Source organism: Oryzias latipes, chromosome 13, assembly GCF_053564925.1.
Source record: "Oryzias latipes strain Hd-rR chromosome 13, Olatipes_Hd-rR_3.1".
Lineage (NCBI taxonomy): Eukaryota > Metazoa > Chordata > Actinopteri > Beloniformes > Adrianichthyidae > Oryzias > Oryzias latipes.
The window spans coordinates 31,303,973-31,327,277 of record NC_136249.1 but is presented as its reverse complement, the minus strand read 5'-3'; the positions used below and the strand labels follow the sequence as shown (position 1 = coordinate 31,327,277).

Sequence of the window (23,305 nt, the reverse complement as noted above, 5' to 3'; positions counted from 1 at the left end):
TTCCTTTACATTGACTTTTCATTGGAAGTGGCCGCTTGAACGCGTCTTTCCGAGGGCGGTGTGAATGTAGCTTTAGAGAAACCCAACATTCATCCACACAAACAGATCACACATAAAGGGAAGAAACCTTTTCTTTTTTGCAGTCGGAGTATTGTGGCGAGTCTGTGCGGTGAAGGACGCGAGACACACCAAGAGTGTCTGTCTCCACTGGGGAGGAGGCCGCATGGTGGCGGATGTCGCAGAGCTGATAAGGAGCAGGAGCGATGCTCGTGTGTTTCCTCGTTGTGGCAGATCGGGGGCTCCGATAGGCAGCTGTGCGTGTGTTTACACAAGACCAACCAGTCGGAACTTCAGGAAGATATTTGATCTAACGGGTCCCAAAAAAAAAAAAAACTGGATGGAGAAAGGTTGATGGTTTCTCACTGTTCCATCTGCTGGAGTGCCCATGCTTGGCTGCGCGTCGTTGTAGCTCTGGTGTTATTATTGTAATCATATATTATTATTCCGGCAGTGAGAACGATAGTTTCCACTGATGACATGAGGGCGGCGTGCGGGGCCTGTTGCAACTCGCAGCATGGAGAAACGCCAGGCTGCGAGAGGTGGATTTGATCTGCCTGATGGAGCGTGCAAACCTTTAAACCTGAGCCCGAAATGCTAGTGGGACATACGGGGCGTGACCTCATCCTAAAGTGGCGAGGGGCTCATTCATGGTCGAAACCTCAGCAGCTCTGGCGAGTGTTTAATAATGTGTAAAAATGTGTTGCTACCCCAGTGGAGCGGGTTCTTCCTCTCCTTCCATCCTCCCTGACCTCCGACCTTGGAGTGAGTAGGGGGCGTGAGCCAGGAGCTGGAGGAGTTTATTATTTCCTGCCACTTCTCTCCTCCTCCTCCTCCTTGGATGCCCCTAAAAGCTCCACGGAGAGGCTGAGCGTGAGCAGGTCCACAGACATTCCCTGTACTGTCGTTAAACCCAGATTGGAGAAGCGAACTCCTCCGCCTCCACTTCCCAGCATCTCTAGCATCTTCGTACACGTCGCAATGAAAGCAATCCGACCCATTCTGATCAAATTTGTTTTTTTTAAATTAGGCCTGCACAATATACCGCAAATTTATCGTTATCGCAATATCCAGCTCTGCAATATGTATATCGCAAAAGACGGCGAATATCGCAATAAATCGCAAACCCAAAATGTGTTAAAACAATCTTCTAGCAGCTTGAAGCATTTAACGAATCAAATAAATCCCTTTATGGTTTGACCAATCAGATGGACGCCTTCCCATTGTTGACCAATCAGATGGAGGCCTATTATGTTAACCCTGGTCCTGAAGAGCCTCAACCCTGCCCGTTTTCCAGCTCTCCTTAACCAGCTTGCTGTTCATTGGCTGACTCAAGTGATTTCACATCCTGATTGACTGAACACACCTGATTTTGGTTATCATTATCGAGCAGTCTAGGGAGAATTGGAAAACAGACAGGGTTGAGGCTCTTGAGGACCAGGGTTAGCCACCCTGACGTTTGTCCCCCATGTCGATGAGGGTCATTTGGAGTATAATTTTTAAACTGTTGCAATGAAATGGGAATGATGTTTTTGTTTATTTTTCTATTTGTTTATTTACCGCAAATTTATCGTTATCGCAATATTGATCACTAATATCGCACATCGCAAGTTTTCCTCACATCGTGCAGCCCTATTTTAAATGTTCGTGTGGCTTGTTTCTCATGATAAAAGACACGTAGAAAAGATTTTGATTACGAAAATTCATTTCTGAGTATTTCTTTATTCAAATTTTCGTAAAGCAGGAGCAGACCAAAGTATGCTGTTTGGGTCTGTTTTTTTTCCCCGGGGTTCCCCCCTCCTGGGCGGGGGCGGCGGGCCCCTGCCTCGCTCCTCCCTGGACCAACCGTTGGCCGGGCGGATGGCTGCCTGGAGTGCGGAGTGGGTCTCCCTTGGGGGGTCCTGGCCCGTACCTGGGGTTGGGGCGGGGGGATGCCCGGAACTCCTGGGTGGTGGTGGGGTGCTCGTCTGGGGCTGTGGGCGTCCTTCTCCGGTGGGGCCCTGCGTTGGGTTCTCCCGGCGCGGCGGGGGGGCTGCTCTCCTGGTTGGGCTGGGGCGGCGCCCTCTTTCCCTCCGTGCCTCCCTGCTCTCTGGCTCTGGGGGCCTTGCGGCGGCCCTGCTGGCCCTGGCCTGGGTGGCGGGCTTGGTCGCCCGGGCGGCGGTTGTTCCCTGCCGGTTCCCGTGTGGTGTTGGGGGGAATCCGGCTGCCGCTGCTGGTGCGGTGGGGGTCTTGGGGTGGGGATGGCTGGGCACTCTCCCTCCTTCTTTTCACGTTCCACCATCCATTTTAGAAGAACATAAACACTCACCTGAGCACAGGTGTCAGCTCAACAGACTGAATGACTGAAATATTTCACACTAGTTGGTTTTAAGGCATAAGTATGCGTGTGAACACTATCTGTTTTGTGTACATGTCGACAGGTGGACATTCTTGCAACTAACAGGTGTGTTTATAACATTTGAGTGTGTGTGTGGACAGGCTCCGCCCTTTTTTTTTGTTTTTTTTTACATTTGAACCTTACCATAATGATTAACAACCAGTAAACTTGTTGCTTTATGCTGCTTCATGGTCTTATCCCCCTTCCCCTCCTATTATCACCCCCTACCCCCCCTCTCTCTAACGTCCCTCTTTCTTCTTCCCCTCTTTCCTTTTCCGTCCGGTCCAACACCAAAGATTTTCAGACATGTTTGAAATTAATAAAGTTTGGCCTCAATTACAAAAGGGGTTTATTCAGACATACCTTTGGTTTGTCTGAAGATTAATAACCCCTCTTGTTAAAGTAAAATATGTCCAACCCAAGAGGCCCTCAGCTCTCATCTGTCTGCCTAGCTGTTGGACAGGACAAGTTAAAAAAAAAAAAAAAAAAAAAAAGTATGCTGTTTGAAAAAGATTGTATTTGCGACGCTGGGCTCTTTGCTCCGCCCCTTTCTGATGCACCCGTATAGACGACTAGATCCATGTACATCTTTGTTTTCCTTGTCTGAGCTGGAATCTGGATCAGAACTGTATGGCTGGATAGCTCTAATACTGCTGGACATTTTTGTTGTAATGTTAGTGCATGTAAACGGAGAACTCTCAGCAACGGAGAGGGCAAGGGGGGCAGGGTTGTCCGACCCACTGATCCCGCTGATTTGGGATTTGGGCTAAAAACAGCATAATCATAATTAAAAGACAACTAGGAATGCTTAGAATGGAGATAAAAAGATGATCAGAGTGGGACTTTACAGGTTTCTGCCCAATAAGAGTAACTTTTGGGTTTGTTTACGTGTTTTTTGCTCAGATGTTACCATGTTCCAGGAGGTTTCCAGGAGACTTATAGTAAATCCCCGTCCTGAGTGAACGTGCAGCTGCTGAGGACCAGGAGGTCAAAAGGTGCTGCACATGTTTACCTGTACGCTGCAGTTAGCGCCCCCTTGCCTGTTTTGGTTGTTTAGATTTTAACGCAGTGCGAGGAAAAGACTTTCTGCTTTGACACTCCAAGTGCAGCACGTTTGATTTGTTGGTTGTAACTCTTCCTCAAAGGGAGGCTAACCAAACTGACCTGAGCATCTGAAACAACCCTTTGAGCCAGAGAATGAGGGTTACAAACCTGCTCACCTTCTGCCATCCCACCCAGGCAACGCGCTTTCAGTCCCGGCGCTCCTGCAAGCCACTGAAGCGCCGGGACTGAATGTCACAGCTGGACGGCCATTGTCCGTCCCGCCTCAGGCTCCAACTCTGGCTACCAACCAGGAATCGGGGATCAAAGCTTTACCCGGATTACTCTCAGGGAAAAGGGGGAGGAGGCGCTGCCTTCAGAGGGGGTCTGGTTGAAAAGGGTAGAGGAATTCTCCTAATTACGTGCCCTCCACTCCTTTTCTCCCTCTCCTCTTGTTTCCTCCTGCGTGTCTGGCCTGCACTTCAGGCTACAGTGAACCTAAGAGAGAGGGCAGCACACTGTGACAAGAGAGTGATATTGGGGGAGAGCAGGCCCTGCTCCTCAGTTAGCAGAGGTGGTTGTGGGAAAGGAGGAGGCAGGGAGGCTGCTGGGACACTTGAGAGGGTGAGAAGAGGGGTCAGAGGACACGCTGGGGAGGGGAGATCAAACAGTGTGAAAAGGAGGATGTGTTTGGGAGATCGGGACTGATGGACAGGATTATATCACAAACCTCGTCTCTCTTTTAGGGATTGTTTTCGGAGCGTGATTGCCTCTTGCATCCCCATCCCCACGTTGTCACGGTAACCTGGGATCTCGTTTGTTTACTCCAGGTTTTCTGGAGAGACGAGGACGTAGGAACCGGACAGTACGGCTGCTGGCAGGGGTCAAAAAGCACCATGGACAGGGGCCTGAGGGTCCTCCTGTCTACTGTGCTGTGTCTCAGCAACACCCTGCTCATCAGCTGCTCATGTAAGTTTGATGTTTTATCACCTCCGCTCCTGTTTACTCCTATTTTTCAATGACTGAGCTTATTTTTTTCAATTGGATTCAATTTTTTTTGCCTTTATGGCTTTAAATTTATTGATTTTCTTTATTTGTTTCACCGAAACTGTTGCTCTTTTAACCAAAGAATAAGTTAAAAGTATATTCCGTCTCATACTTCATACTAACTCCTAGTTTTGGTGTTTATAAAGGTATATAACCAAACATTTGCATTTTATTCATATTTTTCATATTTTAAAAAGGGAATCTGACAAAGTGCGTAAAGTTTTAGGTATATTAAAGTTTTTAAATAAAAAAATCATTTTCTGGGTATTTCCAATATTCTGCACGGAACCACAAAGTTGTCTCAGGCTGCTTATAATAAACGAATAAAATGAAAAACCTTATACACCTGTACCCATTTTAGTTTGAATTACAGTTTAAAATGCTGCTGTCATGCATGAGAATGTAGGTTTGGAATGCTGTGGAGTTAACCATCTAATTACATTTTCCCTAAACTTAAACAATTATTGTTGCTTTTTATTACAAATGATTTTTGGATTTCTACAAAAAAAAAACCGAACATTTTGTTTTGTTTTCTTGTTCGTTTTTCCTTAAAATATTACTTGAAACTTTTTCTATTTTAATACAATTTTCACTTCTAGCAGCAGAAACCACCAATGTTTTCTGCTGTTAAAATGATTAAGTTTTTGCTAGGTCATATATATTTAAAATCTTAGTTAATAACACAAATAAATGTCAATAATAATATTTTAAATAGCATTTTGAAGGTAAAAAAATTAGTTGTTTGGTTTATAGGAAATGTGTCAACAACTGTAAAAGGTACAACCCATTGGTTCCAAAAGGTAGTACCTTTTGTTTACGTGTTCCTTATAATTTTTTTTTCATCATATTATTTATGTAATGAATGTTATTCAAGTTATAAACTGGGCAATCAGATGCCTCAATCGAAGTGGGTGGAGCCTGCTGGCTGCCACATCCAACATTCAAACCGTTTGATTGACAGATTGTGTGAAGCTCACGTTCAAGTGAACTTCCGACAAGCTTAGCCCTGATTGGTGAAAGTGGTTCCAATAGAAACGCTGACTCAGTTTGACTCGGGCTCATCCCTGCTTACTGATGACGTCTGGCTCTGACACAGCGGCGTCCGTATCCTAAAAGAATGGCGACTGAATTGACTTTGGAGTCGTAAGTCAACCATTTTCTCTGAGTCACGTCACACCTGCTCGGTCCAGGTCTTATTTACAGTCAACAGTGTCGACCTCATGTTTCTGTCTTACATAAACCTAAGGGCTGAGTTGGGTTTTGTGACTCCTCGCAGAGCTTTTGCCACCAGTACCACAGAAATACACTTTCAATGGCCATTTTAAATAACTGAGTAAATGAATAGATGAATGAAATACAATTTCTTGGAGAAAAAAGCCATAAGAAAGTACTCTTTTCAACCCAGCCCCTGATTTCTTGTTCCAGCCCCTGATTTCTTGTTCTGAAGCTGTCCTTTTGTTTTTATCAACAGCTCAGTATCTGTCTTTCCTCACGGAGCCGTCCTCTCTGGTTCAGGGTCCGGGCTCTACTGTTCGTCTAAAGTGTCTAGTTAGTCCTTCATCTGCGGCCGTTTCCTGGCGCTTGCAAGGCCTCCCCCTGGATCAGAACCTGCTGCCTGGTGTGGAGCTCAGACGGGGCTCTCTCATCATCTCCTCGCTCACAGCCAGCCACGCCGGCGTCTATCAGTGCGTGGCACGCTTAGACCACGGGCCGGCCATCGTCAGCCGCCTGGCTCGTGTGGCCGTAGCAGGTACGGATGCAGATAATCACCCCTCTATGTGCATGCAGCTCACTACAAAGAGCGTAGAAGAAAGAAAGACAGGAAGCGGCCTTGAGAAATGGAAGTGTTGAGCGCTTACGAAGAATGCATATTCCCAGTCGCCCTCTGCTGAGTGGCGGCGGGGAAGGAAGTGGTAGGAGTTTTGACTTGGGCAGCCGTCCAGACACCTCTTGACTGGTGTCCTTAATGAGCTTTGGGCTTTCCTGTGTGTGAGAGTGCTGTGTTCCTGCTGCTCGCTCGCTCGCTCGGCAGTTGTTTTAAGAGGCTGACTCGGATCTGCAGCAGTATCAGGCATGAACAGAATCAATCTCTGCAACAATAAACAAACGCAGCGATCCAACACAAACAGCTCAGCTCGAGCAGAACCCATCACGCTCCCTCCTGGCTCAGAACGTGTTTGATATCTGCTGCTCTGCTCAGAAAGCAATTCAAAACCAAGCTATATTTGTTTGTTTGTTTCTTTTGTTTCTGCAGAAATATTGCAATATAATGATGGCCAACAGAAGCTGCTGTCCGTACAGGAAGGCAGCACAGTCCGATTAGACTGTCCTCTACCGCACAGCGTCCCTCCAGCCCATCCCAGACTGAAAGTTCGAGGGAACTGGATGGAAGCCTCAAAAGGTGTTTGACAGACCCTTATTTGTTCGCCCTGCCATCAAGACTTTACAAAAAGGATGTCCTTGTTTTGTAACTTTTGTTTTTTTAGACACTCACAAAGTGAGAAACGTTTTCAAACACACTCTTAGAATTGACGTAACCCTTTGACCATTTACGCGATTAATGCAATTCCAACGGATTCTTAAGCTGAGAAAAGTACATTTATATGCAACACTTTACAGAAGTATATACAGATGACCTCTATATACCTGCACATCTCTTTCCCTGTTTATTTATCAGAACACTCTTACTTTTGTATATATTCTTTCAAATGTGTGTCTGTCTAACTTGTCATTACTGTCTGTACATACTTGTGCCAAACTCCATGCTACTGTGACAAGGAAATTTCCCATTCGTGGGATTAATAAACAAATCTAATCTAATCTAATCTAATCTAAGTACTTTACACTATACATATGTACAATGTAAAGTACTTCTGTAAAAAGGGCTATTTCCTATTATCGGCGACAATTCCGGCATTTAAGGGTAAACAGGTGTTGTATTCAGACTGGAAGTCTGTTGGTCCGGACCGAGTCCTGAACCTTACGTTTGATCTGCATTCAGACTGCTGTCAAAAACATTTTCCTGTTTTGAACCAAAGCTTGTAAACAAAAATACTCTCTTCAGTCATTGGCCAGGAGTTACAAGGGCGGGGCAAAGCCCTTGTAACTCCTGGCTCCTGAACGGAGCCTGTTCAGACTGAGGAATCTCAGAGCGAACCGAAACTCAGTCCGATTAGAAACAAACCGAAACGCACCTCAAACGATAAGTCCAAGACCTGTTCCTGGTGCCGGACCAGAGTCTGCTTGGGTGTATTCAGATTGAACATTTGTTCCGGATTATTGGGGGAAACTGACTCTGGTTCACTTTAAGCAGACCAAATTTGTCCAGTCTGAATGTTTGGTCTTTGTTGTTCCAGGTAAATATTTAGTCCTTCCATCGGGGAGCTTGCAGATCATTTCTGTCACAGCACAGGACCGGGGCGTTTACAAATGTGGTGCCATCAACCCTGTTACCAAGGAAACGGTCCAGTCTCATGGGATAAAGCTGTCAGTCAAGTGTAAGTGTGGAGCGTTCTGGTGTGAGCTGTTGTTGCTGCTGTTGTAGTTAATGTGGCCTCTCCACTCCTTCAGCTTCGCCGGCATCTTCCCAGGTGCGCGTCGAGTACCCCACCGCCCCAAAGACGTTTTCCGTGCAGCGGTCGCAGCCGCTGATGCTGGAGTGTCTCGTGTCTGGAAGTCCGACACCCACAGTCCAATGGTTCAAGAATCGCAAGGAGTTCACACTGGAGGCAACTCACAGGCGGCGCCACAACAACCTGGAGTTTCTGGCGCTGGGGAGCGCAGACGAAGGGACGTACGCCTGCGGGGTTGACACCGAGATGGGGATTGTGATGGGAGCCGACTATACAGTAAATGTTCTTGGTAATGAAAACACATGTAGGTTCTATTACCCTGTCTGCAGAAGATAAGGAAGTCAGCGTTTTATTCCCTCTTCTTCTGTAGAACCCGTCCACATCTTGGAGAACCTGGTGGACCAGCACCTGCCCGTAGCCTCGTCTGCCCATTTCACCTGCGTGGCTAAAGGAAACCCCTCCCCAAACATCACCTGGCTGTTTAATGCCAATCCCATTCCACCGTCGCACCGTTTCCAAATATCCGGATCCTCGCTGGTTGTTACAGACGTGACTTCTCAGGATCAGGGAATGTATCAGTGTTTGCTGGACAACGGGATTGGCTCAGCTCAGTCACATGGGATACTCACAACACAGTTGGGTGAGTCTGACTACTTCAGACTTCAAATATTTGTACTTTTATGGACAAAAAACCAAGAGAGAACAAGGTGCAATTTAGAGTAAGCCATTAAGTGACGGTATACGGTTGCTGGTATTTGCTCTCTAACATCATAAACAGGCGGCTAAAGATGTTCTGTTTACCGGTTTTGCAGATGTGGGACAGTTTGCTAAAGTTTTTTGCTTTTTAAATGGTCAGAAGACACGTCACTGCGTCTGAGTTTCCTCAGCAGATGGGATCTGCATGCATAGTTTCTGCAGAGCGTCCTGCTTTCTGTGTGTTTCTCTGCATGCCGACAGATGAGGCCTGGCCAAGCCCCCCCCCCCCCCCCCCCCCCCCCCCAACACACACACTGCACCTCCGGAGCCTTGAACTGAGCCTTGAGCGTGAGAGTGAGCTTTGTGCGCACCGCCGGGGATAGGCCCCCGGACGCTGGAATGTAAGGAGTAGTCGTGGAGGGTTATGACGAGGACCAGACCACCCTGCTGTCAACATCGTACACAACTCCCTTTTATTTATGAACACATCCCAACCCTCCTCCTCTACCAGTCTCCCTCAGGATCTCCTCCCTTTCCCCCGGCCGCTCCACGCCAAGGCCTCGGCTGTATCTGCAGGAAAATTAATGCTCGAACTTTGGTTAGGGAGGAGGAATCAGGACGATTCACGGCAGAAGAAGAATCTGAGTACTTTTGCACACAACTGCTGATAATCCAGATGATCCCAGTTGAGATAAACGCCAAACGTTGATGTTTTTGGTACCTGGTACGTGATCTTACCAAACGTCCTTCAGAGTAAACAGCGTCTATGATCTGTGAGGTCTATTGTAACTCATCCTGAGACTTTATCTCTGATGTTTTCTGCTTGGTGTGTTCCCTCCATCCTCAGGACGAGAGTTTTCGTGCTTTTATTTTGGTAGTTTGATAAAAAAGCTTTGATGCTGGCTATGTAAATAATCTCATCGCTTTGTGATTTCTTTACTTCTCTGCGTAGATTTAACTGCTTTTCCAGACTAAATGATTTATCAAGCAGCATCCAAAATACCTCCAGAGATCAGTCTGTCGCCGAAGCCAGACTTGGCAGCCGGTCGGGACTGTGACAGATTGTCCAATCAGCCGAGCTCTGTCCAAACGGGGGACGGCTTGTCTCCGCCTGTAATCCTCTTTGATTTACCATCGCCATTACTCCCAGGTGCCTCCCTCTAATGGACTGACCTTTCTCTAGGAAGAATCTGGCAGGACATCTCCATCCAGGTGTAGTAGCACTTACTGGAGATATATCACTGCCTTAATCAGAGCGGTGAGGCAGCCGTGGCCTGGCGTGCCCCCACCCCTACCTTCCTGCATGGGTGCAGTTACCCTAGCTGTGGTTGGAGCTGTGGATATAGCGCCACTCTCTGATTCTCGCTGGTATTTTAACGGCCGGTGTGTGGAATGCGGCCGCTGGCTGCGGTCCCCGGATCGGGTCTAGGGTTTCCAGCATCAAGCCTGTTTGTTTTACCAAGTGAAGCAGGACGCTGCACCATTTTTGGGTCGACTCCACATTCACCTGCAGCTGCAGACCATATTACGGCTATGGGGCCGTTACAGCAACACATTTTTAGGCAACCAGTGTTCATCCTGTAACCCCTAGACAACAGGATGGGGGGAGTTTGTCGTTATTTTCTGACATTGTTGCTTATTGGCAATGGATAAATAATTAGGAAAACACAGTTTTATTCTGCATGGTGGTGTAGTGGTTAGCACTCTTAAGTGAGAAGGACCCAGTTTAAATCCTGACTATTTCCTTTCTGTGTAGAGTTTGCATGTTCTCCTCATGCATGGGGGAGTTTTTCTTCACACAGCTTAAAAATAGGCTTCATGGGTCCAATTTTGACCCCAAATGTGTCCCTTAGGTGTGAATCCCAGTATGTTGTTGTTTGTGGATGGACTGGCTTGGGGACCTGTCTGGGGTGAAACCCATTTTCACCGAAGAGTAGCTGGGATAGGCTCCAGCAACCTTATATATGACCAAGTGAGTGAGTGAAAGTAATGGATGGATGGATGGATGGATGGATTGATGGATGGACATAAATTTCTGTACTATTCATCTTCAAATTAAGATTATTTTGCAAACATTTGAAATGTTGAAAGTAAGCTACGCATTATGGACTGCAACTTCAGACCTCCAGGTTTCTTCTCCAAACCCAACTAAATCCAGAAACTTCTTGGTTTTCCTTGTCTGAACTGGCATCAGGCTGAAAACTGTTTGGCTGGATAGCTTCAATATTGCTCACCATTTTTGTTGTACCACAGATGTTAGATCGTGGTTTTGAGGGGCTGTAAGCTAGATAAGGGATGATGGGAAATTAGCACAGGCTAACTCCCCAAAACCTGTCTTGCCCACAACTCAGTGGGCGACAATGAAATAAATTACTGCACGTACAATTTTTTTTATTTAGGCTAAAAACAGCGTAATTGTAATTAAAATACCACTGGGAAAGCTTTGAAAGAAGATCCAAAGATGATCAGAGTGCGACTTTAGGAGAAAATTGTGTGGACTAAAACAGTGTTTTTCAACCAGTGTGCCGCGGCACACTAGTGCGCCGTGGGAGATGGTCAAGTGTGCCGTGTGAAATTGCCCTCATTAACTGATCTAAAAACATTTCCCATCTCCAGGATTTCAGCTCTGTGTTCATCCAAACAGGCCCTGATAAAACACTGAGGAGTTAGGAATATAAAAGATCGTAAAATACTTTTTCTTTGCGTTTATTTTATTTTATTAAAGACTTTTTGATAAGAATGACCGTACCGCGATTCAGCTGCAGCTCCGGCTGTATTTAGGAAAAGTCCCGCCCCTTTACCTGTCTCCACCAATCATTCTTGAAGGCTTAATCACATGTCATCAGTCTGACCAATCAGAAGTGGTTAAAGTCTTCACTTCCTTGTCCCGATTTAGCTCGTAAAGTCGCTCAGTTCTAACAAAAATACCAGCTAAAGCTCGTCTTTAGCGGTGTAGCTTTCCACAGAATCCGGTATCAGACCGTGGAACAAGTGAACAAAACCATGAAGCTCCGAAAAGCGATCTCCGCCGGCCGTTTTTATGCACTACATCTCCCATGATGCATTGGGTTGTGAGAGTGACAGCGTAAAAGGAGTTCTGTTGTTAAACGTCTTGAAAACAACGAACACACTTCAAACTTTTTTTAAATCTTCTAACTTAACTTTTATTACATCTTTTAGAAAAACAGCTGCAGTTTCCAGCTTTTTCTGCAATAATTATCACCCAAATGCATGTGAGATTGTGGAGGGGCTGTAGATCAATACAGACTATGAGTTTCTCCTTTTTTTTTCATTTCTGGATGCTGGTGTGCCGCAAGATTTTTTTTAAGCTTAAAGTGTGCCGCGGCTCAGAAAAGGTTGAAAAACACTGGACTAAAAGAACAGAGAGGCACAAAAGGTGTAGAGGTAAAGCAGAGAGAGAAAGAGAGAGATAGTAACAATCCCGAAAGATAGATAGACTTTATTAAACCCGAAGGAAATTTCAAGTGTCCAGCTGCCCACACCTAAATAATACAATCATTCTTAAACAAATAAAAACACAGTAAATAGAAAAAAAAGATAAAAGGATGAAAAGCAAATAAGAACAATTACCTAAAATCAAGTTTCCCAGAACATTTCAGTCCGATCAAATAAAAAAATATAGCGGTTATCAAAGCTCTCTTGTGCTAAGACAGTGTGTTGTGCAGTCTGATGGCTCGTGGGACAAAAGACTTTGGGAAGTGTGGAAGTGTTCTTGTGCAAGGTACTAAACCCCACACTGCTCCTGGTGGTTACAAGTTGCCGTAATGTCTGGCCATAACCAAGATAGAAAAGTGTAAGGATGCGCCAAGATAATGTGGCGTTTCCATGGTCAGTGATGGTTTGGGACATGTGGTCATCTGCCGATGTCGGACCGCTTTGTTTTTCTGGAGTCCACAGTCAGGACAGCCATCCAGCAAGAAATTCCTGCTGCTGTTTGACGGACGATTATGCTGAATTTATTTCTGAGGAGGACTCGGCTCCTGCTCACACTGTCAAACGTACCAAAAGCTGCTTCAACAAACACGGTGTTACTGTGTTGGATTGGAGAACCTCACCTGACCTGAACCCAATAGAAACTCTTTGGGCTAAGAGATAAGACACACCAAATCCAACAATGACCTGAAGGCAGCTATCAAACCAACCTGTTCTTTCTTTACACCCATGCAACGTGCAGATCGCCATAACCCTGGTGCTATCCTAGGCACTTTAACATTGGGAGTTGGGTCATATAGACCCACTAGACAGTGCGCTGAACCTTTTTTCTTCAATGATTTGTGATCTTCACTGGTGTCCATGGATTACATGAAATCTTTCCACCTTTATCCACCTTTGTCATGGTAGGGAGAACACGTCAATGTAAGGGTGGGGTTATAGGACAGCACAAGGGTTAATGCCACAGTGCTTTGAGGCATTAAATGGTCCAACCAAGTAAAAAATACATAGAAATTAACATACATTTCTGCTGAAAACAGCCACTTTTGTCATGGTTTGGGTTTCTCTGCCTTAGTTTTAGGCCTCCATTTTTTTCTATCATTTTTGAGTTCTGTTTTCTGTTTTATTTTGAAAGTTTTGGTGCATGTTATGGTTTTGAGTCTGACTTCCCTGGTCCCAGTCTCTCCTGATTGTTGTCACCAGTGTCTTTTCAGTTCTGTTTGTATTTAAGTCTCTTTGCCTTCCTCTTGTGCTGGTCCAAACCCTCATTTCCCGTTTTGTCTGTCTACCTGGTTAGCCCACAGTGAGTTTTGTTTGGTTTCCCTTCTCGGCGGCGCTTTCTGTTCTGTTAATAAACCCCCGGCCATGGAACCGTGTGCCTCCTGTCTCTGCATTTTGGGTCCTTCAGGCTCATTAAGGCCTCTACCTGAAACTTTTATTGATATTCTGATGTTCTGTGACACTAAATTCTTGGTTTTCCCTATCTACACTTTTATTTCTTTTTAAAAAAAAATTATTATTTAAGTTGTGCTTTGTATGCATTAAAGAGCAATCAAAATATTCAGCTCTCCAACAAACCAACACCTGTCAGGCTTGTATGCCCTGCCTTTTTGCACCTTTTTAAAAAGTGTTGATAACATCGGGGTAAAAACTGGGTTTAAATGCGCCCCCAGCAGCTCACCAAAATGACATCATCCTTACATTTTTATTGAATAAAACCACGTTTGCCTTTCTTCTTCAAAAAAGTGCAAAATCCAAATATTCCATTGTTTCGGTCTTTGAAGGCTCCTGAATTTTGTCAAATGTGAAACTATTTTATTGGATTATTGCAGCCTGTCAGCTAAATGTATAGCTCTGCGCCTCAGGGTGTTAGTGTGAGGAGCCACAGCTCTAGACAGTTTAACACACACAGAGATTGTCCACCTGGAGCTCTAGAATGTAGAACCTGAAGGAGCATCTGTTTTCTGACAGATCCAAAGCTGGGCTCGACAGTCTCCGCCCTCCCCGAGGCTTTGCCGTCACTCCACCCGATACAGAGCGACGAAGGCCTCGATCGCTTCGACGAGGACCCGCCGGATGACAGAGACGACGACCGCCCCACTCCGGAGGCGCCTATTATTATCAGCCCGCCGCAGACCCACAAACCTGATGTGTACGACCTGGAGTGGAGGGCGGGGCGGGATGGAGGCAGCGCCATCAACGCATACTTTGTGAAATACAGAAAAGTGAGTGCAGACGAGCTTCTCGGGCTTTCAGGGAGGAAGTTTGCCTCGGAATGAGACCATGTAAAAAACTGAAGCTGCAGCTTCCGCGGCCTTGGAGAAGCCCCGAACGGCGCTGGAAGGTATCCCACTCTCACACTCTCCTTATCACTCTCACTTTGGGTCTGTGTGTGTCAGGTGGACGAGATGGGGACGGTGGTGGGGAACTGGCAAACGGTTCGCGTCCCGGGCAGCGAGAAAACCCTGCGGCTCTCTGAGCTGGAGCCCTCCAGCCTCTACGAGGTCCTGATGGTCTCCCGAAACTCGGCAGGCGAAGGCCAGCCGGCCATGCTGACGTTCCGCACCGGAAAGGGTCAGTGCAACAAGCAGCTTGAATTCCACTCGCCTCCTCTCGTTTTTTCTGTTTTTCTGTAAGATTCTAAACTGTTCAGGAAGCATCAGTGTTTCCAGCAGAAATCCTCAGCTGGTTGGAACATCAACAGTAAATGCCAAGATTTGTCGGCGGTTCCTCTGATTTAGAGGAAATCCAGAATTCAGGGAAAACATTCAGATAATCAAGAAAGAAAAGCTCCCATGTGGAGAGCACATTGGATTTTCTAGAGACTTCTGAAATGCAGGTAAACTCACCTGAGATTCCAGAGGAACCCGGTTTGGTGCGACTAAACGCCCTTCAAATGAGCCACAGTCTAATACTTTACAACAAAAGGTTAAGACCACACTTCCTGTAAAGAACGTTGGTTTTTGCCTTTTTGTCACAAAATATCTGCATACATGTTTCTCTCATTAAAACTTGGAGGGGAAAAGGTTCCCTGGTGGGTGTGACCTCTGACCTTCATGGAAGGCCAATGCTATATCAGTTACTCCAAGTGACTCTGGCTGAGGTTTCCACATTTTTAGGGACATAAAAGAAACTTTTCCTGTTCAGGAGTACATTAAATTCCATCCATTCTACCTACAGTCATCAATTCAGAAAGATTTCTAACATAAAAAAATGGTTTTAGGTTCACAAAAATCCACACAAAAATTGTTAACATGGTTATTACATTTTAACAAAGAGATGATTATCCAGTATCAGACAAGAAAGGACTTTTAGACACTGAAAGTCAAAGTTTTAGATATTTTTCTGCAGTTTCTAGTCAAACTTGTTCCTGTTTCATGTCTGGATTAAGAAAGAACTAATTTTTGCTCAAATCTGAACCTGCTCTGTTGGTTTTCTTTTCTGCTCTGTGTTGGTTTTAGAAAAAAGCACCTCCTCCAGCAAGAACCCCTCCAAGCCTCCTGTCGTCTCCATGCCACCCAAAGCTCCGGAGGACAGAACCGTCAACACGCACTTCGGAGTGGTGCTGGTCCACCCACACAACAGAGGTGGGCATGGACCCCCCGCAGAGCCCGGCTGCTGCTGGACGCCACTCTGTGACGAAGTCGCGCAACCCCCTGGGACGTAAACCGTCCCGGTGTGGTCCGTGAGCCGACAGCTCGGTGTGTTTTGAGGCCTGCTTTGTTTCCGAGCACAAACAGTCAGAGCGTAGGTGACACCCTGTGATGACTCATGGGAAGAAAAATGCTGTAAGCAGACGGCGGCGCACAGATCGGGGGTCACGTGTCGGCGCGGTTCACTCACTTTACTAGCCGCCTTTTCTGAGACTCGTGTTTCCACTAACCCTCTCCTCTCTGTCTGTGTCTCCCGCTGTCTCTGACTTTGTGCCTCAGAGCCTGAGCAGTGAGTATCCACTTCACGGTCACGTGTTTGATTCCTCAGTCTCCATTAAGCACCACGTTTCGCATGTTTGAGCCTGAAGAAAACTGGTAAAAGCGCAGGACCGGATACGAACCTCCCTGATTTGTGTCTGTTTCCAGTGCCGGAGGCTCCGGACCGGCCCACCATCTCCATGGCGACAGAGAGTTCCGCGTACGTCACCTGGATCCCGCGGGCAAACGGCGGGTCTCCGATCACGGCTTTTCGCGTGGAGTACAGGCGCGGCCGCAGTGCGGAGTGGCTGGTGGCGGCAGATAATATCTCCCCTCTGAAGCTGTCGGTGGAAATCCGGAATCTGGAGCCGGGTGAGTTTTCTCGCCCATCGGAAAGCTTCTCAAAAGTTAGATTTTTGCTAAAGGTAACAAGACGTGTGAGTCAGGAATAGACAAAAATTTCTAAACTGACTTTGTCCTCAAAGACTTCAAACTTTAACTTCCAGACTTTAAGTGAAAAAAAAAAAAGAAAATCCATTTTCCATTTTACTTGGAGTCTGTCTTTGTGGTTTAGTGCAGTTAAAAGCGTTTTTTTAGGATTATTCTAACTTCTGAAGAACTTTTCTCTTTCCTGCCGTCTTACTTTAGGCTCCATCTACAAGTTTCGGGTGGTGGCCATCAACACGTATGGCGAGAGTCCCCACAGCATCCTCTCCAAGCCGTACCAGGTGCCGCACTCCAGTCCCCGCCTGTCCGAGCGGCCCGTAGTCGGACCTCACATCTCGTCCACGGACGCCATCAGCGACACGCAAATCATGCTGCGCTGGAAAGTGAGTTCGCAGACACACGGCTACACACAACTTTGTACCTTAAAGTCCCACTTTGATCATCCTTTGCTCTATTGTGAAAGCGTTCCCAGTTGTCATTTCATTCTGTTTATGCCATTTTTAGCCGAAATATAAAAAAACGTGACATCTTCAAGGACATAGTTTCTGTGGAACAGCAGTAGTTCATTAGAAACTCTGACTTGTGGGAGAGATTGTTGCCGTGGAGCAATCCTTGCTGAGAGCTCTCTGTTCGCACTCTCTGCTGCTTGCTTACAGCCCCTCACATCCCCAACCTTACACCAAAATGGCGAGCCAAATCTGAGCTTTACAGCCGTACGGTTTTGAGCCGGATGCCGCTCAGACGAGGAAAACTAAGTCGAACATTGATCCGGGTCAAAACAATGGACGCACAGCGGTCACACTCTGCAGTTGCTGCCGTCTCAAAACATCTTAAAACACAACCTAATCCAAAATTACTGCAAAAAGAGAGCTGACCGTAGCCCTGACGAAACACCAAGGAACAGGGGACAATGACGCGTTGTCTGTTACAGTCACGACATCTGAACTAGCTCAGCTTCTGGAGCTAGCTAAAGAGATCCGGAAACTCTGAGCCCAGAATGAACAACAAGACAACAGGATCCATGTACTGGAGAAAAGAGTAGACGTCTTAGAACATCAGTCCAAAACGAACAACGTGATCATTTCTGGATCACGGATCAAACTCCAGTCAAAGCTAACAGGGCTAATGCTAACAGTGTTTCAGACTCTGAGCAGGACGGCAGCTCTATGGACCAACAGGTTGAAGCTTTTTTTCAAGGGATTTCCCTGGATTTAAACAGCATGGTGACCTGCCACCCGCTCCCCAGGAGAAAGGAGACGGATAAACCAGCAATCGTCTTCTGGTTAGTGAATCGAAAACACAAACTACCTCTGATGAAGCAAAGAAAACATATGAAAGGATCTGACTGACCAGAGGGATTGCCAAATTTGCCAATACAGTGCGGATTCTAAAGAATCAGGAAAAAAAAATAACACCTGGGTGAGAACCTACACAGACCAGACCACCGGACCGGTCAAAGGTTCTGGTTGTCAACAATATGGAAGACTTTGTTGGCCGTTTGATCACAGATAGAAGAGTAAAACAAAATTTGAAGAAAATCCTGGCGGCGGGTTTCTATAAAAGTCGTCTGTAACCCTGAATTTTAACAGAGAGTTCTGACCTGGAGACAACTGGACCTCGGCTTATTCAGCAGTGATAACAGCTTTCAGGAGGAAAAGGACCCTGACCAACACTGTCTACAGACATTACAGCCCAGAGAGCGTTTTAAACTCTGTTCAAACCAGAAGGATGGCTGTCAATCAGACAGCAGAAAAAGGAAAACCAACTTTGGATAATTGGCAGAATATGGACCTTCTCAAGAACAACTTCGCAAGAACACTGACTTTAACTATAATAATAATAAGAAGAAGAAGAAGAATGAAGAAAAATGAAAAATAGAAAGCTAGTAGATCAATTATTAAAGATTATTTCTAGAGGTACTGGGAGATTGTAGCGTATTTTCTACGTCACAAACATTGATCTTTGTTAAACTGCATTTTTTTCATCTGTTCCTGATTCACAATAATACAATTTTAGTCTTAATTTTTTTTACACATGTCCTCCATCATCAGAAAAATGCCACAGGTTCCTGTTAAAAACACCAAAAACTCCATTTTCATCAGTGTGGGTCTTTAACTGGTGATTTAAACTGTAAGGTTGTGATTTATTTTACATCAAAACTAACAGGTAGTGGTTTTTGCTCTAAAAAGGACTAGAAGTTGCCCCAAAATATAATAATTTCTTTAGTTTTGCTGCATTTTCCTAAATGAATTGACTTTTTCAACCCAGTTTAGAGTGAAAACAGCTTAGTTTTTAGCCAAAAGCAGCTGGTGGATTAATTTCCGTGTAAATTGTCGGCTTCACCTGCAGCCTGTCTGACAGTAAACCCCCAAAGTAAAAGGCCGACACAGCCCAGCCAAAAGCGGTGAAAGAGTCTCTCTGCCCCACAGCCGTTGGAGCTGCAGATGGCTGCAGATAGTTCCCCACATTTACTGTGCTCAACCTCAGACAGCCTCATTACTCGCCGGCTTCAGACAGACACGGCAATCAAGGATCAGGTCTGCAGTTTTTGTACATCTGCTGATAACAAGGCCCGCCATTAGCCGCTGGAATAATTTCCTCTCTTTATACAGTAATTGCTCTCCAGACTGCTGGAGTTTAACAATCTGTTTTTTTCCATCCGCATTCCAGTATAGCCCCTCCAGTAACAACAACACCCCCATCCAGGGCTTCTACATCTACTACCGGCCCACAGACAGCGACAACGACAGCGACTACAAGCGGGACGTGGTGGAAGGTAACGCAGAGGCATGTTTGGTGCTTGCAGAGCGGGTTCAGAGTGCGGACGGCCCGGTCCCGCTGTGACTCCACGCCTGTGGCGTGCAGATTGGCAGGGAGCCTGCAGTGTAACGGATACTCCGGGGTTAAGAGGGGAGTGGTGAAGAGGGGGCACTTCTGCCCTTTGATTTATGGAGGGTGCTCTGCCCGGGCAGAGGGGTTTCTTAAATCTGTTTTTCATAAGCTAATGGTTTGGAGATGTAACGTGAGGCGAGGCAGAGGCGGGGGGGGGGCTCGGGTAGCCTGGTGGAATGCTAACAGTTGAGCTTGTTGCAGGAAGGGAAAGAGGGGCACCCGTTCAACCAGCATAACTCTTCCGCATCGGAACGTTTGGCTCCTCAGCACCGGGGGGGGGGGGCAAATGTGAAATGCTACCCCCAGAAAAACTTGAAAAAACTGGAAGTTTATGTAATTATAAAATAAGATAAAGGCCGTCCCGGTTACACTTAGAAAGATGCAAAGGTTGGAGGCGGCTGAAAACGTCAAACCAAAAAGAAATTCTTTTGTTGCCTGAAAATGGCTTCATTTAAATGCAAAAAGCTGATTTAAAGATTAATTAGCAGCTTTATTCTGGATGAAATATGAACTAAGTGAACAAAAATACAATATAGCATACACAAACTGAAAACAAAAAGGGGTTTTCTTTTTCAAATATGATTTTAAAATGGCCTCATTTAGACACAAAAAGAGGATTGAAATATCAAAAATTAAATGTATTCTGAAAGATATAAAAATAAGTTAACAAAAACACAGCATTTTGAACACAAACTGAAATCAAATCCAAATTTATTTCTAAAATTAGTAAAAAGAAAACACATTTAAATGCAAAAAGCTGATTAAAATATCAATTAACCGGTTTATTTTTGGAAGATTTGTGAAAAGAGTGAACAATAAAACAAGATTTTGTAAACAAAACCAAAAAAGATGGATTCTTCCCCCGAATTTTGATCAAAAAAGACAAATGAATGAACAAAAATACAAGTTTTCAAACACAAAGCAGTTTTTACAAAGATATACAACATGGAATCAAATTCAGACTATCAAATTTAAGTTGTTACAAATGTATAAATGACAAACTGTTGGATGGGATTTTAGGAAATAATCGCGAAGATAAAAGTAGAATAATGTATCTAAAAGTTTCGTTTTTAGATTTATTTTTTTTATTATTGTTTTGACAAATGTTCACGCTTTTAGTGTCAAGCGTATACATTTGTTTTAAATAAATAAAAGTACAACCCAAACATCAGCAGATTTTATATGTGTGGCTTTGTTTGGTCACTAAAACGTCCATGTACATTCTTAGACCGATGCCTCGAAGCCTTAAAGTAATTTTTTTTAATTTTAGTAGATATAAAAGCTTTAAAATTTTATATATTTTCTTGTACTCCACTGTTGCTTTTACTAAAATCTACTAGAATCTTTCATTAAAAAATTAATTCAATTTTTCGTGTTCTTTGTGTCTGTTCCGCCATATTCTTTTTCTTCTTCTATGGTTTTGCAAAACTTCCTGGAATATAGCTAGCATTAGCATTGCTAATACACTTTAGCAATGTCCGACTCTCCTTCCTATTCCCTAATTACTAAAAAAGCTACATTGTGTGGGAGTACCTTATGTCCTGGATTTGCTCACTAATTTTTTTTAAACGGCAAATATGACATCACAGATTTCACAAAGTAAATACCTCGTAACTAGGAGCATTTTACAAAGATGATTTATTAATCCACTGTGTTCTGATGATGAAAATGTGGATGTTTATGAATAATTAAATTATTGAAAATACATTTTTTGACAAAAAATGTTTAAATGCAATGCATTGTGGTCTATATTCACCAGTCTAGTGAGTATCGGTGCTCTCTGGTTTGTCGCAGAGACTTGTGAGAAATTTCTCGGGCACTTAATTTTGGAACGCAGAGTGGTGAAGGAATTTGGACACAACCTTTGCCTTTTATTGTTGAAGGTTTTGGTTTTTTTTTGTTATACTTGACAAACGTAAACTTAGGTTAAAAAAGTTTTTTAGTGTCAGACTTTGTGCTAAAACATGCACAAACACACTCTGTGATATGCTAAGTTTGCGCGCTCCATACAAGAAGCTTCTTCTTTTTTCTGCCAAAACCTGCTTGACTCCAGTCAGAGGAGATACGACCAAATGAATGTAGGTGAAGTCAGAGGCTTTAACTTTGAAATGGTGTTTGATCTGAACTCAACCGACCCCCCCTTCGCCTGCCTCTCCGAAAAGGCTGTTTTTTTCCACAGCTGCGCCTGTGGTGATGTCATAGCTTTAATGTACCTGTCATTCCGCTTCACAATAGTTTGTGCCGCTTCTTTTCAAGACTCCCACGACTTTTTTTTTTCAATTCAGACGAGAAAGCTGTGTTTTATGTCCCGATGAGTCAGACAGCTCGCAGGAGTGGGAGGAGGATTCAAAGGTCTGGACTCTGGCAATCATTCTCCATAAGGAGTGTGTGGCGCTTTTTTTTTTTTTTTTTGTTAAAACGCGACACTCGAGCTTCGGCCTCTCCGATAACGTCTGTGCATTCTGTGCAACACTCCTCCCCCTCCCGCCGAGAAACACAACAACATGTCAGTGGTGTTTGTTGGAAATGTAGATTGTTGGAAGTTGTGTGTTTATGTGTGTGTAGTGGGAACCCTGGAAGGAAGCCAGAGCAAACATGAAGCTGCCATATATGGCGCTGCAGTAATGCAGCTGTCTGGGTCTTTGTGGAGCTGACAGAAAGGGCTGGGGGCGGGGGTTGAGGGTAGAAGTGGCAATAGCGGCGTGGTAGGGGCCTCAGGGCGTGACCTCAATCTCCTCCTATTCTGCCCCTTCAGGTGCAAAGAACTGGCACATGATCGGGCACCTGCAACCGGAGACCTCCTACGACATCAAGATGCAGTGCTTCAACGACGGCGGGCAGAGCGAGTACAGCAACGTCATGATCTGCGAGACCAGAGGTGAGTGAGTTCACCGCAACTCAGCCGCCGTGAGGCGTCCGCCCTCCGTGCCTGATCGCTTCTCCGCTCTGCAGCGCGTCAGACGCCGGGGTCACCCAGCCAGCACCCCGTCACCCCCCCAGACCCACACCTGCCGGAGCCCCCGAGCCCCCCGGGAGGACTGCTGTACTTGATCGTGGGCTGCGTCCTGGGAGTGATGGTGCTCATCCTGCTGGCTTTCATCGCCATGTGTCTGTGGAGGAACCGGCAGCAGAACAGCATGCACAGTGAGTGTCCCTCATGACACCTGCTCCCTGAAGAATTGTAGATTCAGACATCACTTCGAAACGGCAAACGCACTATACAATGCACTCTGTAGAATCCCTATCTACTAAGAAGCTATATAGTGCACTCTGTAGAACCCCTAACTATGAAACAGCTGTGTAGTGCTCACTACTTTTTACAGCCTTTTGCGACGATCATTTATAAGCCCACTGTGTTCTGAGGATGAAAATGTTGATATTTTATTGTAAAAATACATTTAAATGCATTTTCTTTGTAAAAAATAGTTTCAGATGCAATGCATTGTGGTCTCATTTGCTGATCTAGTGAGCATTGATACACACTGGTTTTTCGCAGACTTCTGGGAAATTTCTAGAGCACTCGATTGTTTGGAATTGTAGGCTACGTCCGAATTCCTTCACTACTCACTACACAGTGAATGATATAGTGCGTTCGCCATTTTGTAGCGCTGTCCGAGTCTACAATTCCAAAATCCGATGACCTATAAATTTCCCAGAATTCTCTGCGAAAAACCAGTGTCCATTGATGCTCACTAGATTGGTAAATATAGACCACAATGCACTTTACAGTCATAAAGAGCACATACATTGAATGTTTATAGTTTAAAACTACTTACCACATTTACGTATACCAACTGATTCTGAAATTGAGA

At 45.2% G+C, this 23,305-nt stretch overlaps 1 protein-coding gene across 15 annotated transcripts in view; it reads left to right on the top strand.

Moving 5' to 3' along the window:
* The window catches only part of cdon (cell adhesion associated, oncogene regulated), a 36,379-nt gene that overhangs the window by 10,255 nt on the left and 2,819 nt on the right, over positions 1 to 23,305 (top strand). For 5 of the 15 annotated variants that reach the window (XM_078930004.1, XM_023961502.2, XM_078930002.1 and 2 more), the window contains exons 2-15: positions 4,306 to 4,444; positions 5,994 to 6,272; positions 6,777 to 6,923; positions 7,879 to 8,019; positions 8,093 to 8,383; positions 8,465 to 8,734; positions 14,215 to 14,468; positions 14,643 to 14,817; positions 15,705 to 15,830; positions 16,323 to 16,526; positions 16,803 to 16,984; positions 19,272 to 19,377; positions 22,249 to 22,371; positions 22,446 to 22,637. In XM_078930004.1, coding sequence (XP_078786130.1) covers positions 4,372 to 4,444; positions 5,994 to 6,272; positions 6,777 to 6,923; positions 7,879 to 8,019; positions 8,093 to 8,383; positions 8,465 to 8,734; positions 14,215 to 14,468; positions 14,643 to 14,817; positions 15,705 to 15,830; positions 16,323 to 16,526; positions 16,803 to 16,984; positions 19,272 to 19,377; positions 22,249 to 22,371; positions 22,446 to 22,637 — 2,563 coding nt within the window. In that variant the 5' untranslated portion in view covers positions 4,306 to 4,371. Of the gene's footprint in view, positions 1 to 3,683; positions 4,100 to 4,305; positions 4,445 to 5,993; positions 6,273 to 6,776; positions 6,924 to 7,878; positions 8,020 to 8,092; positions 8,384 to 8,464; positions 8,735 to 14,214; positions 14,469 to 14,642; positions 14,818 to 15,704; positions 15,831 to 16,322; positions 16,527 to 16,802; positions 16,985 to 19,030; positions 19,139 to 19,271; positions 19,378 to 22,248; positions 22,372 to 22,445; positions 22,638 to 23,305 lie in introns of those variants that run through there. The other 10 variants (XM_023961498.2, XM_078930001.1, XM_078930000.1 and 7 more) reach the window with 7 other exon arrangements.